Source organism: Solanum dulcamara, chromosome 11 (assembly GCF_947179165.1).
Source record: "Solanum dulcamara chromosome 11, daSolDulc1.2, whole genome shotgun sequence".
Lineage (NCBI taxonomy): Eukaryota > Viridiplantae > Streptophyta > Magnoliopsida > Solanales > Solanaceae > Solanum > Solanum dulcamara.
Window position 1 is genome coordinate 41,715,832 of NC_077247.1, and position 15,499 is coordinate 41,731,330.

General features: G+C 33.0%; 1 protein-coding gene and 1 pseudogene across 1 annotated transcript; both read left to right on the plus strand.

The window, feature by feature from the left end:
• Window positions 1-5,392: 5,392 nt before the first annotated feature.
• LOC129873174 (DEAD-box ATP-dependent RNA helicase 21-like) lies at window positions 5,393-9,497 on the plus strand (annotated as a pseudogene).
• A 3,484-nt stretch (window positions 9,498-12,981) lies between these two features.
• On the plus strand, window positions 12,982-14,229 carry LOC129874949 (transcription factor TCP20-like). Its single transcript, XM_055950347.1, has one exon. It carries the CDS (start codon window positions 13,147-13,149, stop codon window positions 13,966-13,968), a length of 822 nt encoding a protein of 273 aa, XP_055806322.1. The 5' UTR covers window positions 12,982-13,146; the 3' UTR covers window positions 13,969-14,229.
• The last annotated feature ends 1,270 nt before the right edge of the window (window positions 14,230-15,499 follow it).

Here is a 15,499-nt window from a genome sequence, read left to right on the forward strand (position 1 = left end):
TCATCAAGATATAGGCAAATAATAACATGTGTATTATTCCAAGACTTATGATATATGCATTTATCACACTCATTTGTTTTAAAATTATTTTCAATCATGCAGGAATCAAACTTATCATGTCATTGCTTTGGTGCCTCTTTCAAGCCATATAAGGATTTAGTAAGTTTACATACTTTGCTTTCTTGGCCTGCTTCAACAAAACCCTCAAGTTGTTTCATATAAATTTCTTCATTAAGGTCTCTATTTTAAAATAATAATTTTTAGATCCATTTGATGAATTTGTAAATCAAAAATTACAGTTAAAGCAATTAAAAGTCTAATTGATGTAATTCTAATAACCAGAGAAAAAGTATCAAAACACTCTAGGCCTCCTAGTTGCTTAAATCCTTTAGCAACTAGTCTAGCCTTATATTTATCAATAGTTCCATCCGATTTTAACCTTTTTCGTAAGACCCATTTGCAATAAATTATTTTACAACCTGGTGGTAAATCAACTAACTTCCAAGTTTTATTAGAAATTAATGATTCTATTTCATCATTTACAGCCTATTTCCAAAAAATAGAATCATGTGAAGATAAAACTTCTTATAAATTGAAATGGTCATCTCCAACATTAAAAACATAAACCAGGATGAAAATCTTTTTCTACTCTAGCTCTTTTACTTATTCTTAATTCAAAATCATCATTTTTCTTTATTTTTTAAAGTGGAAGAAGAAGAACTAGGTAGAGATAATATATTTTGTTCAATCATTTCACCCCCACTATTTTTAGAATAATAAAAAAATATTTTCATGAAAAATAGCATCACCTGATTTTATTATAATATTATCTTCAAGATTAAAAAATCTATAGGCTATACTATTTGAAGCATAACCAAGAAAGGCACAAGTAGTAACTTTCTTACCCAATTTTATAACCTTGGGATCCATTAGCCTCACAAAGACTAGACAAGCCTAAACTCTTAGATATCCCAAGCTTGGCTTGTGACCTTTCCACAACTCAAAAGGTGTTAGTTTAATCTTTTTATGAGGCACTCGATTTAACACATAACACGCAGTCAAAATAGCTTCACCCCAAAAATATAAAGGTGTATTTGACTCAATAAACATGTCATTAATTAATTCAATCAAACTTCTATTTTTTCTTTTCGCTACACCATTAGATGAAGGAGAATAAGGAGGAGTAGTTTCATGAATTATTCCCAATGATCTAACAAAAGAATTAAACTCATTTGACTCATATTCACGGCCTCTATCACTTCTAATTCTTTTTATTTTCTTTCCAAACTGATTTTCAACCTCATGGAGAAAATATTTAAAATTTTCAAAAGCATCACTTTTATTTTTCATCAAGTAAACATATGTAAACTTAGAAAAATCATCAATGAAAGTGATAAAATATCTATTTCCTCCACGGGTTAAAATTTCTCCAAGTTCACAAATATCAGTGTGAACTAATTCTAATAAATCAGTTTTTCTTCAACTTGAAAAAGAGATCTTTTAGTGATTTTGGCTTTATTATAAGCTTCAAACTTTTTAAAATTCTTTTTAATCACTGCGATTAATCCTAAATTACTCATGATTCCAATATAATGATCATTAATATGACATAAACGAGCATGCCAAAAAATTGGTAGAAGAAAGCATGTAAACAAAAGTCAAAACTTTATTCATTTCAACATTCAGTTTAAACATCCATCACAAGTATACCCCTTTCCCACAAAAATACCCTTTTTCACAATTACATATTGATCAGATTGAATAATTTTTTAAAGCCTGCTTTATTAAGAAGAAAACTAGACATCAAGTTTTTTTCATAGAAGAAGTGTAAAGTACATCTTTCAAAGTTAACACCCCTTCAGAGGTAAAACACAATTCGACATCTCCCATTTCAAGCATTTGAGTAGTATGAGAATCACCAAACATGATGGTGATTTTTTAAAAGGAGTATATTTTTTAAATCAATCTTTGTCATAACTGACATGACGGTTTGCACCAGAATCAGACGACCATCCATCAACATTCTCAATCATGTTTATGTCTGTTATCATTGCCCCAAAAGGCTCTTCGGTAACGTTTTCTTGAGGTGTAGGACCACATTTTTGAAATCTGCAAAATCGATCAATATGCCTACTCTTGCAACATACAAAGCACGGTCCCTTATCATAAACTTGTTGATTTTGTGCTTGGTTATTTTTACCATTATTTTTCTTGGAGTTCTACCATTACTTTTCTTGAATTTTTTCTTCCTAGGCTTCAAAGAAGTATTTTTGTTAGATTCACGAGTAGCATTATTTGAAGTAACTAAATTTATCTTCATTGTGATGTTGCTCTCTTCTTTTTGTAAAAGTGCATCTTAGCCCCTTGCCTCCTCTTCCATGCGGATTTTCATTATCAAAGTCTCAAGAGAGGTTTTCTTTTGTTTGTGGCGCATAGGTTTTTGAAACTCCTTTCATGAAGGTGAAAGTTTATCTATTGTGCCACAAAGAATAAGGTTATCTCCAATTTTGACTTCCTCAGACCTGAGCTCTCCAACGATCATTATAAAGTCTTGAGCTTGGTCTATCACTGATTTGTCATCCACTATTTGGAAATGAAAAAATCGGCTAGCAGCATATTTTTTTGCTCCAGCTTTTTCGGTATCATACTTACTCTCAAATGCTTTCCAAATTTTCTTAGCACTAGAGTAATTCTATCATAATAATCATAAAAATTATTAAAAAGACAATTAATAATATAATACCGACACTTGTAGGAATTATCATTATACTTTTCCACTTTATTGAGATTCTTCTCAGTTAAGACATATGAAACATTGAAAAGACTTAAGTAGAAAATTATTTTATCCTTCCATCTCTTGAAATGATTACCATTGAACCGAAATGGCTTGTTAAGATCTCCCATCTTAATATCCGCAGATTTTTCAATTGTAGCCATATAGAATTTTCTTAAAATTATTGGTGAAATTACAAGATTAAAAATTACAATTGAAAAACAAAATGAAGAAAGTAAATTTACTTGGCTGAGGCACGAATATCTCTCTCTCTTTAAGGAGACTCAAGCCCACTGCAGCAAATGTTTTCATTGGTCCAGCAATAATTCTCGTGATTTATCCCCTTTAGGATACAATAGTCTTATCACAAAGTGTAACTCAACAAACTCTGGACAAGAGTTGAGTTTAAAGTTCGACAAAAAAGAACACCTCCCTTCAACTAATAAAAACTCTCTTTTTTGACAAACTTAATACATTCAATGTTTTCTTGTATTTCAAAACAAAGAAGACCTCTCTATTTATAGGAGAGGAAAGCATTCAAAAGATGAAAAAATAATGGAATGCCATCATTAATATTTAGTGCACCACTTACTAGTGATAATTTTGTTAAAAGAAATTATCATTTAGTGCACCACTTACTAATGATAATTATGTTAAAAGGAATTATCATTTAGTGCACCACTTACTAGAGATAATTGTATTTTTTTTAAAAAATATAATGGATTGAGTAATATATGAACTAATGCAAAATAGAATAAAGATGACATTAGATGCCATCAATGGATAATTGCTAAGGCAATTACTTTCACTGTCAATGGCCAGAAACAAAAAAATGAGTGGCAATATAAAATTGTAATTTAATGCGGAATGACCTGAGAGACCCTTATACTTGACTCCGTTAGTCAGTTGGACCCTTACATTTATGATTTTGCCAATTGAACCCTTAAACTCACTAAAATGCAATATTTAAACCCTTTTCTCATTCCATGTATGTCCGTGTAGCACAACTGCTTACACGTGGAATTTTATGTCATTTTTAATGCCACATAGGAAATTAAATATTAAAAATAAAGAAATAAAATTAAAAAAATAAGTTTGCACATTCTGAGGGCATTGAGAATGAAGGACGCTTTCAGAGGCGAAAGGCCATGGGGAGATACCGTCTGTGATCCATGGATCTCCGATCGGGAAATCGTATCAAACAAGTATCAACCTTCTATTGGGGAATCATTCGGCGGGATATATCAAAAGAATATATTTCGACTTTTTTTGTTGATCAGGCGACACCCGGATTTGAACTGGAAAAGCTTCCTTTTTCAATTCCAGAAGTGGAGGAGCCTATGTAGAAGAAGTCATTCTGATTTTTTTTCGTATTTTAACTTTTTGTTTGAAAAAATATGGAAACGAATATAGCTAAACAGCTGCAGCAGAAAGAATGAAAAGCCAAAAGTCAAGGTGCATAGCGGTCTTTTCAAGAATAGGGGAGTGCTCAGTTCTTTCTTATTCCTAGAGCTAAGGCATTGTAGTGCAGCTCCTGCTGAAGGCTGCTTTGTTTGGGAAGACGTGCTCTTGTTGTTTTCTTGCTGTTGTGGCCTCAATACAATTCTGGCTATCCCTCAATATCATGTTCTTCATATTTGCTCATAATTGAGCACTAAATTTATGTCAAATTGGTCTAATTCTTCCTATTATATTCAAAAAAAATTACACTAAAAGTTCACCAACACAAACTCAACAAATTTTCATCACAATTTTGAATTAATTTCATCAATTTACAAAACCCATTTATTGTTCTTGAAGCTTCTTCATGAAGCTTTTCAACTTTTCAATATACATCAATACTTTTCACAATAACTCATACAAGATTCGAAAAATACTCATGAAATTGATGAAAGTGTGGTAGAATGGTTGTGGGAGCGTTTGCAACAAAAGAAATTTTGAATTGAAAATTTTCATTTTATTTGAGAAAAACACTACATACAACTAGAGTTGAAGGTGAATTTTTCAATTTTATCTCTCATTTTCACCTTCTATTCCTACAAATATTTTCCATTTTTGCCTCTCAAGATTTGAAGATTATCTAAATTTTATTCTTTTACCAATAAAAGTTGAAAACCCAAATTTCAGAAGTGTGTAAATCAATCAAGATTCACAGAAAAAGAGTTTGAATTTCAAAATTAAAGAAACTAAAATGGAGTTTTGAGATAAGAGATTTGATTGATTGGGTGAGGGGTGAGAGGTGGGGGGCGGGCAAGAAGAAGAACAAGTAGGAGAGGGGTGGCGTGGGAGTGGGGGCCGAAGGAAGAAGAAAGTTGTAGGCGAGGGGGTGGAGGCTTAAGGGTTGATTTTTCTCTTCTTTTTTTTTTTTTAATTTTTTAAAATGTTTTTAGTATAAAAAAGATACTCACTCGCTTTAAGGCTTGTGCATTCAAATATTTTTCCAACTCGACAATATTAGTGCCACATAAATTCGGTCAATGATCAGAAGGGTTTAAAATATTGTGTTTTAATAAATTTAAGGATTTAGTTGAAGCCAAGTATAAAAATCTTTCAGATCATTTCAGGAATATTAAAATGCCACACTAACGACATGATATCCTACGAGGGGTCGAGGATACCCTATCCCATGAGGAATTGGGCCGAGAGCAAGTTAACTACAGAGTTGCTCAAGGCAGTTGAGAGGGCTGGCTACAAGAAGCCTTCTCCTGTTCAAATGGCTTCTATTCCGCTTGGACTTCAACAGCGTGATGTGATTGGCGTTGCAGAGACTGCTTCAGGTAAAACTGCTGCTTTTGTTCTCCCTATGTTGAATTTTATCACTAGGCTTCCTCCATTAAGTGAAGAGAATAAGGCAGAGGGGCCATATGCGGTTGTAATGGCGCCCACACGAGATCTAGCTCAACAAATTGAGGATGAGACCGTCAAGTTTGCACACTATTTGGGTATTAAAGTTGTTTCTATTGTTGGTGGGCAGTCCATAGCGGAGCAAGGTTTTAGGATTAGGCAAGGCTGTGAAGTTGTGATCGCTACCCCTGGGCGACTTCTCGATTGCTTGGAGAGACGTTATTGTGTTCTGAACCAGTGTAATGATGTTGTTCTTGATGAGGCTGACCGAATGATTGATATGGGTTTTGGACCTCAAGTTGTTGGTGTACTGGATGCAATGCCTTCAAGTAATATGAAACCAAAGAATGAGGATGAAGTTCTTGATGAGAAGATTTATCGAACTGCTTATATGTTCAGTGCTACCATGCCACCTGCTGTAGAGCGGCTGGCTAGAAGTTACTTAAGGAATCCTGTTGTCGTGACTATTGGCACTGCTGGAAAGGCTACTGACCTCATTACTCAGCACGTCTTCATGGTAAAGGAATCTGAGAAAATGTTTAAGCTGCAGAGGTTGCTTGATGAGGTTGGAGATAAGACTGCTATTGTGTTCATCAACTCTAGAAAGCGGGTTGATACTGTTGCCACGAATCTGGATAAAGCCGGCTATAGGGTAACCACACTGCATGGTGGGAAGTCACAGGAGGAGAGGGAAATCAGCCTTGAAGGATTTAGGACAAAGAAGTATGATGTGTTAGTTGCTAGTGATGTCGCCCGGTCGTGGAATTGATATACCTGATGTGGCCCATGTGGTTAACTATGATATGCCAAACAAACTTGAAGCATACACCCATCGTATTGGACGTACAGGTCGTACAGGAAAGACAGGTGTAGCCACAACATTCTTGACCTTGCAGGATACTGAAGTCTTTTATGATCTTAAGCAATGCTCATCCAAAGCAACAGTCCTGTCCCCCCTCGCCCCCCTCGAACTTCCTAGGCATGAGGCTTCGAAGCTCAAGCCGGGAAGTATTCCTGGCAGACCACCTAGGCGGAATGATACTGTTTTTACTCATTAAAGTTGGAATTCATGCATATTCTATCATAGTGGTCGAGAGTAAAGAATTTATGTAATGGTATCTGCTGAAAGATGGAGTTAGTTGGGGTTGTGGAGTTGGTAGATATGGTGGAGGATTCTTACATAGTGGCAGTGGTAAACACAACCAGCTATTTTATAAATACTTTTCATTCTATTACTTACAACTAAAATGTTGTTACTTACAACTAGTTATTCTTTTCACCACAAGTGAACTACTTGTTTAACTGGACAGAACCTGGGGAAGCCTTGGATAGTGCATGTGAAATGTGGTTTTAGATGTTTGAATTAGTAAGAAGTAGATGTTGGCACATAGAGAACTCAACTTCTGCTTCTGTATGATATATAATGTGAAATGCAAGTAAAATCATCTTATTGCACTTCATGCATTGTCGAAGTACCTTCTCACTGTAAAGAAAAACGATGAGACATTGGGTTGATCTTTGTGTGTGATTGTGCAGCAAAGATTGGAGCTTCGCACTGATATCCTGTAGAATATAAACAATTAAACACATGAACTTCTTTAGCTCCTCGGAGCTGTGCAAAATATTTTTTAATAACGTCACATTTATACTTTATTAATGAAACATTTTTTCGTTCCTTGCTTTCATCCTTTTTGCAATGTTTGATGTTTCTATCTTTATGTATGTCAACATTCTGAGACCCACCATTTGTGTATATAAGATTGTTAGCTAGGCTGGTCTTGTAAACAATTCTTGTTTGCTCTTTGTATTGGGAATTAGTGTTGTTTCTGTCAACAAATATTGGATAACCTTTGTTGATTTGCTTCTTATGTGAATCATGTTTGTGATTCTCTTGTCTTTTTTCAAAATCCTATTCTTGTCACTAGCAGACTTTTGCTTTCTTTCAGGTTTCCACTGGATGTTTATATTGGCCATTAGAAGAGGTACGTTTTTGTCTATTATTTTGTTTTTAAGAATGAAACTACATGGTTGGATTAAATAACACGCTCTGGCAATCTAAATAATACTTTCATGGGATACGTTACTTGCTTTTACCTTGATGAATGTACAAAAACTGTTAAATCTCTCTGGCATAGAACTTTTAAGATTCTGTAATAGGTTTTATTATCTTCTTCAGAAACTAAAGGCAATCAGGGTGGAAATCTGTATCTGTTTGAGAGGAACTCTTCTTTTGCTTCACTAAAAGCAAATTATGTTTGGTTCTGATTAATGGACCCATTAACTGACTTGGCATAATAGTTAGGTCCTTGTTGTGAAAGATCGAGGATATGCCTTTCATATACTATCTTACTTTAGCATTATTCAATTCTAGTCATGATAGAATGATATATCTACTATAGAATAGTTTGTAAGTCTTAACATTTATAGACTTCTGTTTTCATTAGTTAATCTTTAGAAAGTTCAACTCCGGAAACAGACATAAGTACTGCATCCTGCACATCATGTGAGAATTCAGTAACTGAGAACATTTTAGCATGGCAATACTGTTTCGACAATTCTTAGCTGCAATAATTGATCAAAATTAATGAGAATACAGCCCATTTTTCTATCTCACAGCAGAACGCATAGAGGGAGGAGCAGGGCCGGCTCAACATAATTGAGGGCCTAAAGTGAGATTTTAATTAGAGGCCTAAAATCTAAATAAACTTTATATGTATTTATTTTTAAAATGTATTTTATACTTTTTTAGATGCAAATTATTACTTGATATTTTTTCATAAATGATTCCTTCAAATTTGTTTTTTCAATTATTAGTTTTAGGTAAGATTTTACCAAATCAACGTTGAAAACACCCTTTTACTGAGACAATTATTATATGAATTGTTAACATAATTTTATAAGTAATAAGTTGAGAAATTTTAGATAAAAATAAAAGTTATAACTATAGAATTTGATTCAATAAGTTGATAATTTGGTATACCCCACTTTAACATGCTTGCTGTTATATTGCTTGAAAATCAAAGAAGAAATTAAATAAAAGAGAATTTGCAATTCACTTTGTTCAATACTTTTTGGCTATTAATTTTTTTTTGACAGAGTATTACATTATCTTATCAAAGATTTGAAGAAAGAGAGTACAAAAGGATAAAATGTAAGAAGACAAAACAACATTTTCTTGATTTCTTTTATTTGAAAAGGGGTTAAAGAGAATAAAATAATATAAATTTTTTAAGAATTATACTTTTTATCATAAATAATAATTTTTTTTACAAAAATACTAAAATATAATTTATTTTTGGTAAAAATTTGAGCCCCACAAAATGGGCCCAAGGCATATGCCTTGTTTGTTAAAGCATAGAGTGGGGGAGGAGGTACTCCTTTATCTTCTGTATTACTTTTTGCTCACACTTAACATAATAAATACTACATATTAGTTGCATATACTACCGGTCTTTTGTCGAAAGTTTTATGATATGTTTTACTTGATCCGAAATTTATTGAAAACAGTCTTTCTATCTGTGGCTCCATAGGTAGGGTATGGCTATGTACACACCACCCTCTCAAGACCTCACTTGTGGATTTCATTGGGTTTGTGGTTGTATCCACTTCATCATTTGCTTTGAATTTACAAGCCTTCAAGGAAATAATTCTATTTGGACATCTTTTTGTGGATTGTTCTCATATGTCGATCCTTGAGGATGAAGTCGTATCTGAAACATTTTTAGGACCTGCTACTGTATGTATCAAGAAGCAGAAGAACTTATGTAATACTCTTATACTTTTTATGTAAAATGTGTTGCTGAACTTTCCACAATCTTTTTGTCATAGCTAACATGAAATGTCATCTTAATGTTTAGATCGTGGAAGGAATAAGACGTTTGAGAAGGAACGCCGAAAAAAGGCTTCTTCAATTTAATCTGGGATGGGAGTAAACTATGAAAACAAACAACGAGGCAAAACACACACACACACCTTTTCAATAGTTGGGGAGGAAGTCAACTATGAACTGCTATACATAACTTGGTAATTAAGGAGTCGTTGGTCGTTTGATAGGTGAGATAAAGATAATAATCAAAGAATAAAATTTAGGATCAGCTTTTTATATTTAGTTTGAAGTATTAGTTAATTTTGAGATTATTTTATCCCATCATCCCACGCAACAAGTATAGTTTTAAGCCATATTACCTCGACTTGACACTTACAATCTGTCAGCTAAAAATATAGATAGTGCCTCTCTAGTTGTTTAGCAATTTATTAACCAATTCCTTTGTTTGTATTTAAAATCTCTTGCACTTTTTACCATACTCTACTAATACAAATTAATCCAATTTTATGCTATTGAAATGTTAGAACAATGATTAAAATTTATTCCCTGTTTTTGTAGCAAACAAGTGCTAACATGCTACTAGCAAAAGGTCTAATTTTTCCACTGACTATTCAATATATGGGCAACTTTGCCCTCCTATTCTATTTTTGGTCGATTCATGTCCTTGTTGCCGAGAAGTTATCTTGTATTTGATCTCGTCATTAATAAAGCTCTAACACAAAATAAGTGAACTTCACGTGTCTAAATTCTTTGAGAAAAAAAATTCGATTTTACTTTTTCAACTTTTGATTATAATTTAAAAGCACCCTCATGTAGAAGGTTAAGAGCAACAAGAAGATTTTTTTACGATGGGGTATAACATATTAGATTAAAAAATCTAAAATATGTCAAACTTAATTTCGAATTGGTACAGAGAAAAAAAAAGGTATTATAATAGACGTCATTTGTGTAAAGTTAGAGAGCATCAGTTGTTTTTGCCCTTAGATAACTTTCACTTATTGACTTATTGTTATAGGAAATTATGGTAAGAATCTATTTGCAACTTTTTCAATACTCAACTAGATGAACAACACAGTTGGGATTGGGATAAGTCAAAAGTAATATAAAATTGGCATTTGATATTTATATTAAATTAAATGTATTTTATTATAGTTACACAATAAATGAGGTAAACTTATGGATTAATTTAACATTAGATGATAAAAAAAGTAAGCAAAAACACATATAAATGACATTAGATACCAACTACATCTTCTTTCTTTTTTTCTTTTTTCTTCTTCTCCTCCTCCTTCTTATTATTAATTATATTAAAACTGCATTTAAAGAAATTGGGTTCTTTTATCATGGAGTGATTGAAGGGAAGTCCTTTGTCTTTATCTTCTGCCGTTCATCTACTTCGCATTCCAACAACTGAATTTAATAATAACAAATAATAATAATAATAATAATAATAATATAATTATTATTTATAGGAGTTGTGTTTCTAGTTTATTAGCTTTGAATGGGAGGGGGAGCCACCAATCATTGTCAACTATTTGCTGCTTACATGGTGTTTTTTTTTGTTTCCCGTTCGGTGTTTGAAATTCGTGGAGCTCCAACTAAATTCGAATCACATACTGCAGAATTTATTTGAGGATGACGCTCCCAACAAATTTTTTTCTATAACCAGAACTCGAATCCAAAATTTCTAATTAAAGATAAAGCAGTCCACAACTCATATTGATTACATGGTGCTAATTTATAGTATTATATATACTCAAGTCTAAAGTACAATTGATAATCTTGTTTAACGTTGGAGTAATAGTATAAACAATATTTCTTTCGGTTCAAATTATGCGACAGCATTTTTTTTTGTCTATATCAAAAAATATATCTTCCTAAATTATAAAATAATTTAATTTATTTTTTTATTTTATCATTAATGATTTTTTTATAACCACACAAATAATTATTAATAATATTTTAAGATTCTAAAGTTCAATACAATTTGACACACACTATTATAATCTTATTTTTGATTTTTTTTTTAAAAAACTTTAATATATTCTTCTTCAAACTTCAAATATATTCAAACTTTGATAAATAAATTAAAATAAAGAGAAAGTCATAGTAATAATAAGACGGAGTATATCGATAGTTCCTCAATTTGCTAATAAAATATTTGGTTAAAACGCACAAAATATTATGATACGAAATAAGGGCATAAGTGTCAAGGGTCCTAAATTTTATTTAGACATTTAAACTAAGTTATATTTCTATTAAACACATAATAAAAATATTTCTATTAAACACTTTCAATTTAAAATTTTGAAAAAATATTTTTGCACGTTTTTTCTAGCACCTATTATGTATTTTAATTATATATATGTCACATTATTAAATTATACGTAAGTATCTCAATAAATCATAAAACCTCAAATATTCAATTGAAACTTACTATAATTGTATCAAATTAATAACAAGTTAAAAAAATTATCGATGTAATTCCGCGTGGTAATAACAAGATGAATCGCATGGGAGTGGATTAGAAGCAACCACATATGTATAATTAGAGACCAAAGCGTCTGCATGGATCTCCACCCTGCACGTGTACTGCTATCTGATATGTGGACACCACAACACACATCCTATTATTATTAATAGTATACTAGAATCTCAATTGTCATGCGATGCGATGTAATGCGCGTTAACACTTCAATTATTAAAGTTGACAAATTACACCATAAAGTATATTCTTATTTACCCACCCCCTCAATTTGACTAGTTCAGTATTGATTTGACATTAAATTTTTAAATATATAAAAAAATTAAATTAAAAATATATTAAAATATTTTTTAATTTTGTAATTTTCAATATGTTATATTAAAAAAAAATTCTAAAAAAAGAAAAAGATATTTTTTTTAAAGCAAATAAAAAATAATAGTACAAACAAACTGAAACCTTGATATTTACCTTCCTACACAAAAAAATCCCAAATTAAGTTTCCATCTCTCCAAGGAACTTTGACCATTTGGTTCCCCATCTTATTTCTTTACCTATTTTCTCAAGACCATATTGAATCAGATTGCCAAACGGTTAAAACTGGAAAGAAAACTACTGCTACTATTATTACCGTTATTTATAAGGAATAAGAAGCCCTGAGTGAGTATAACATGTAAATTTTGAGTATTCATATTTAGACATTTTAATTTATATTTTTATGTCAATTGCACATTTTATCTTATAACATGTTTATCTAGATATTTTTAAAATTTAATATATTACATCAGTATTGAGTGTCCATGAGACCCCTCAAAGACGAGTAATAGTGTTTTGTGTAGATATGTTTATGTATTTTATCTAAAAAAATATCTAATATTACACTATTATTTCTTTTGATAAAGTGAGTGAATGGCTTAGCCGCTATTGCTATTGAACTGAAAATCTTTTCACATTTTCTAATTCTTGTCAGTGACAGACGATGAAACCTCCTGAAATGACAACATTGTTGGAACTTTCCTCTCTTTTTCTTTTCTCTTTTTTGTTTTGTCTCTTCTTTGATGAGGTCACTTTCTTCTCTCAAACAAGACACACAAGTGAAAGAAAAAATCAAAACCTATCTTCTTTTTCCTATTACTAAAAACCTCTTCTTCTTTTTTTTTTTAATAAGGAGTAATTTAATTATTACTATAACCTGCGTAGTAGACCCATCTAGTTCCATTCATGGATCCCAAACAGCCTAACAGCAACAATATTAAGCCTGCTCATGAACAGATAAAAGACTTGCAGATTTTGAAAGATGATGAAACCAAGAAACAGGTGGTTGCTCCTAAAAGAAAAGACAGGCATACCAAAGTTGAAGGGAGAGGGAGGAGAATACGTATGCCTGCTCTCTGTGCTGCAAGAATTTTCCAACTTACACGCGAATTGGGTCATAAATCTGATGGAGAGACAATTCAGTGGCTGCTGCAGCAAGCCGAGCCTTCAATTATTGCTGCTACTGGCACAGGGACAATTCCTGCCTTGGCTTTAGCTGCAGCAGCCGCTGGGACTTCTGTTTCTCAACAAGGGATCTCTGTATCAGCTGGTTTAATGGATGAATCGACTAGCAGTAGAAGCAGTAATAGTAGGACCAGTTGGCCAATGATCTGTGGGAATTTTGGAAGACCCCATTTGTCCACAGCAGGAATATGGCCCCCACCTGCCCCTGTTGTCACTAGTTTTGGGTTTCAGTCTTCATCTGCTCCATCAAGCAACAGTTTGGGTTGTGAAAGTTCAAATTACTACCTACAGAAAATTGGGTTTCCTGGATTTGATCTGCCTGCAGCTACAAATATGAATCCAATGAGTTTTACTTCAATTCTTGGTGCAAGTAATCAGCAATTGCCAGGATTGGAGCTTGGATTATCTCAAGAGGGTCATTTAGGGGTTTTGAATCAGATATACCAGCAGGCAAGAATGCAACATCCGCAGCAGCAACAACAAGATCAGCATCAGCATCAACAAAAATCTCCAGCGGATGATTCTCAAGGATCAGGACATTAAAACAACTTTCAGATAAAAGACCTGAGTTAGGTTTTTTTGGTGAATGATTTTTCATTTGTTAGGAGGTGTATTGATTATAAGTTAAAAGCCATCCATCTTTTTGTCATTCATTTACCCTTTATATATGAGTGGTGTGCTTATATCTTTTTTTTTGAAATACACAAGCAATTTTCACTTATATTATACTATATGAGGCTTCGGATTGATTCGCGTCTTTGTATTCGTACAAGGGGATTTCTGAAATCAATTCCAATTTCAACATATCCAGACTAATGAGGTCCTAAAACTCTGCTCTAGTTTTTTCTGTTTGGGGTTTTGAGGGGACGGGCAGTAGAGCTTTTCAATCATTTCTTTGACCAATTCACCTGAATAAAGAGTAAGATGCAGCATAAGTACTCTTAAGTCTTAAATGATGTTAAAGAATCAATTTAGCAAGGGTACTGCTCTCTACTCAATTCAATCTTGTTGAATAGCTGCACTAACCTAAGTTGCACGGACTCTTCACTTTTGATGCCGCACCCGTGTTGGATTTTTCAAAAATACACTAAGTTGCTGCCATGTGACCAGGAGGTCACGGGTTCAAGCCTTGGAAACAGCCTCTGGCAGAAATGCAAGGTAAGGCTGCGTACAACAGACCCTTGTGGTCGGGCCCTTCCCCGGACCCTGCGCATAGCAGGAGCTTAAGTGCACCGGGCTGCCCTTTTTTACACTATATTCGGAGAATCCAACACGCACCCGTAGATATTTTTGAAGAGTTCGAGCAAACAGTAACAGATTGCCACTTTCTACTCGGGAAAAAAAGAATAAGGAACTTGATACTGAATTGCTGCTTTTCCTCTGAGTATTATGCATGTGATTGCTGGCATTCCTTCTCCAAGCGGTAGGATGCTTTTGTTTAAACACAACTGAGAATTGTCTTTCAGAACTGCTGTGATCACCATACAGCGTCTAGTTCTAAAAGAAAATTCTCGTGTTTTTAGTTCATCTTTGAGCAGCTCTATGTATGAGAGTTGTATGGATATTTATTGAGAGTGGTGTTGTTGGTCTGCATTGGAAATTTGCAATACTATCTGTCTGTTGTGTGGATATTCATTTTGCCCTATTTATTGTTTATATGGAGTAGGCTGTCTTCTCAATTCTTGAAATGCAGTATCATCTTTTTGATAAATTACTGACTTATGGTAGTTCATTTTGATATCTTTATTAAAAATAACTGCATGTGGTGAAGCAAGAAGTTTCTGTCAGACTGCCTGTTCTTATTCACAGGTGTTGGTTTTTTAATGAAGAAATTAAGAAAATAACAGAGAAAGACTTTGAGAGAAAAATATTGCAATGAAGCCAAAGCATAATTCTAACAGTCCTTCTTGCTTGAGGAACCGCAGATTCTAGACTTTACTGGAATTAACATCATGAATAAATCTGTCAATTCATCTTTTGTCTGGCAAGACTTGTGTGCATCTTCTGTTTGATTAAATGAGAAGGTTTTATCTCTCATTTCAACTTGTAAAATAATTTTCTTTGGCCTCATTAC

What these genes read in the sequence shown, in the direction of transcription:
- LOC129874949 (XM_055950347.1), top strand. Translation starts at nt 13,147, where the DNA reads ATGGATCCCAAACAGCCTAACAGCAACAATATTAAGCCTGCTCATGAA.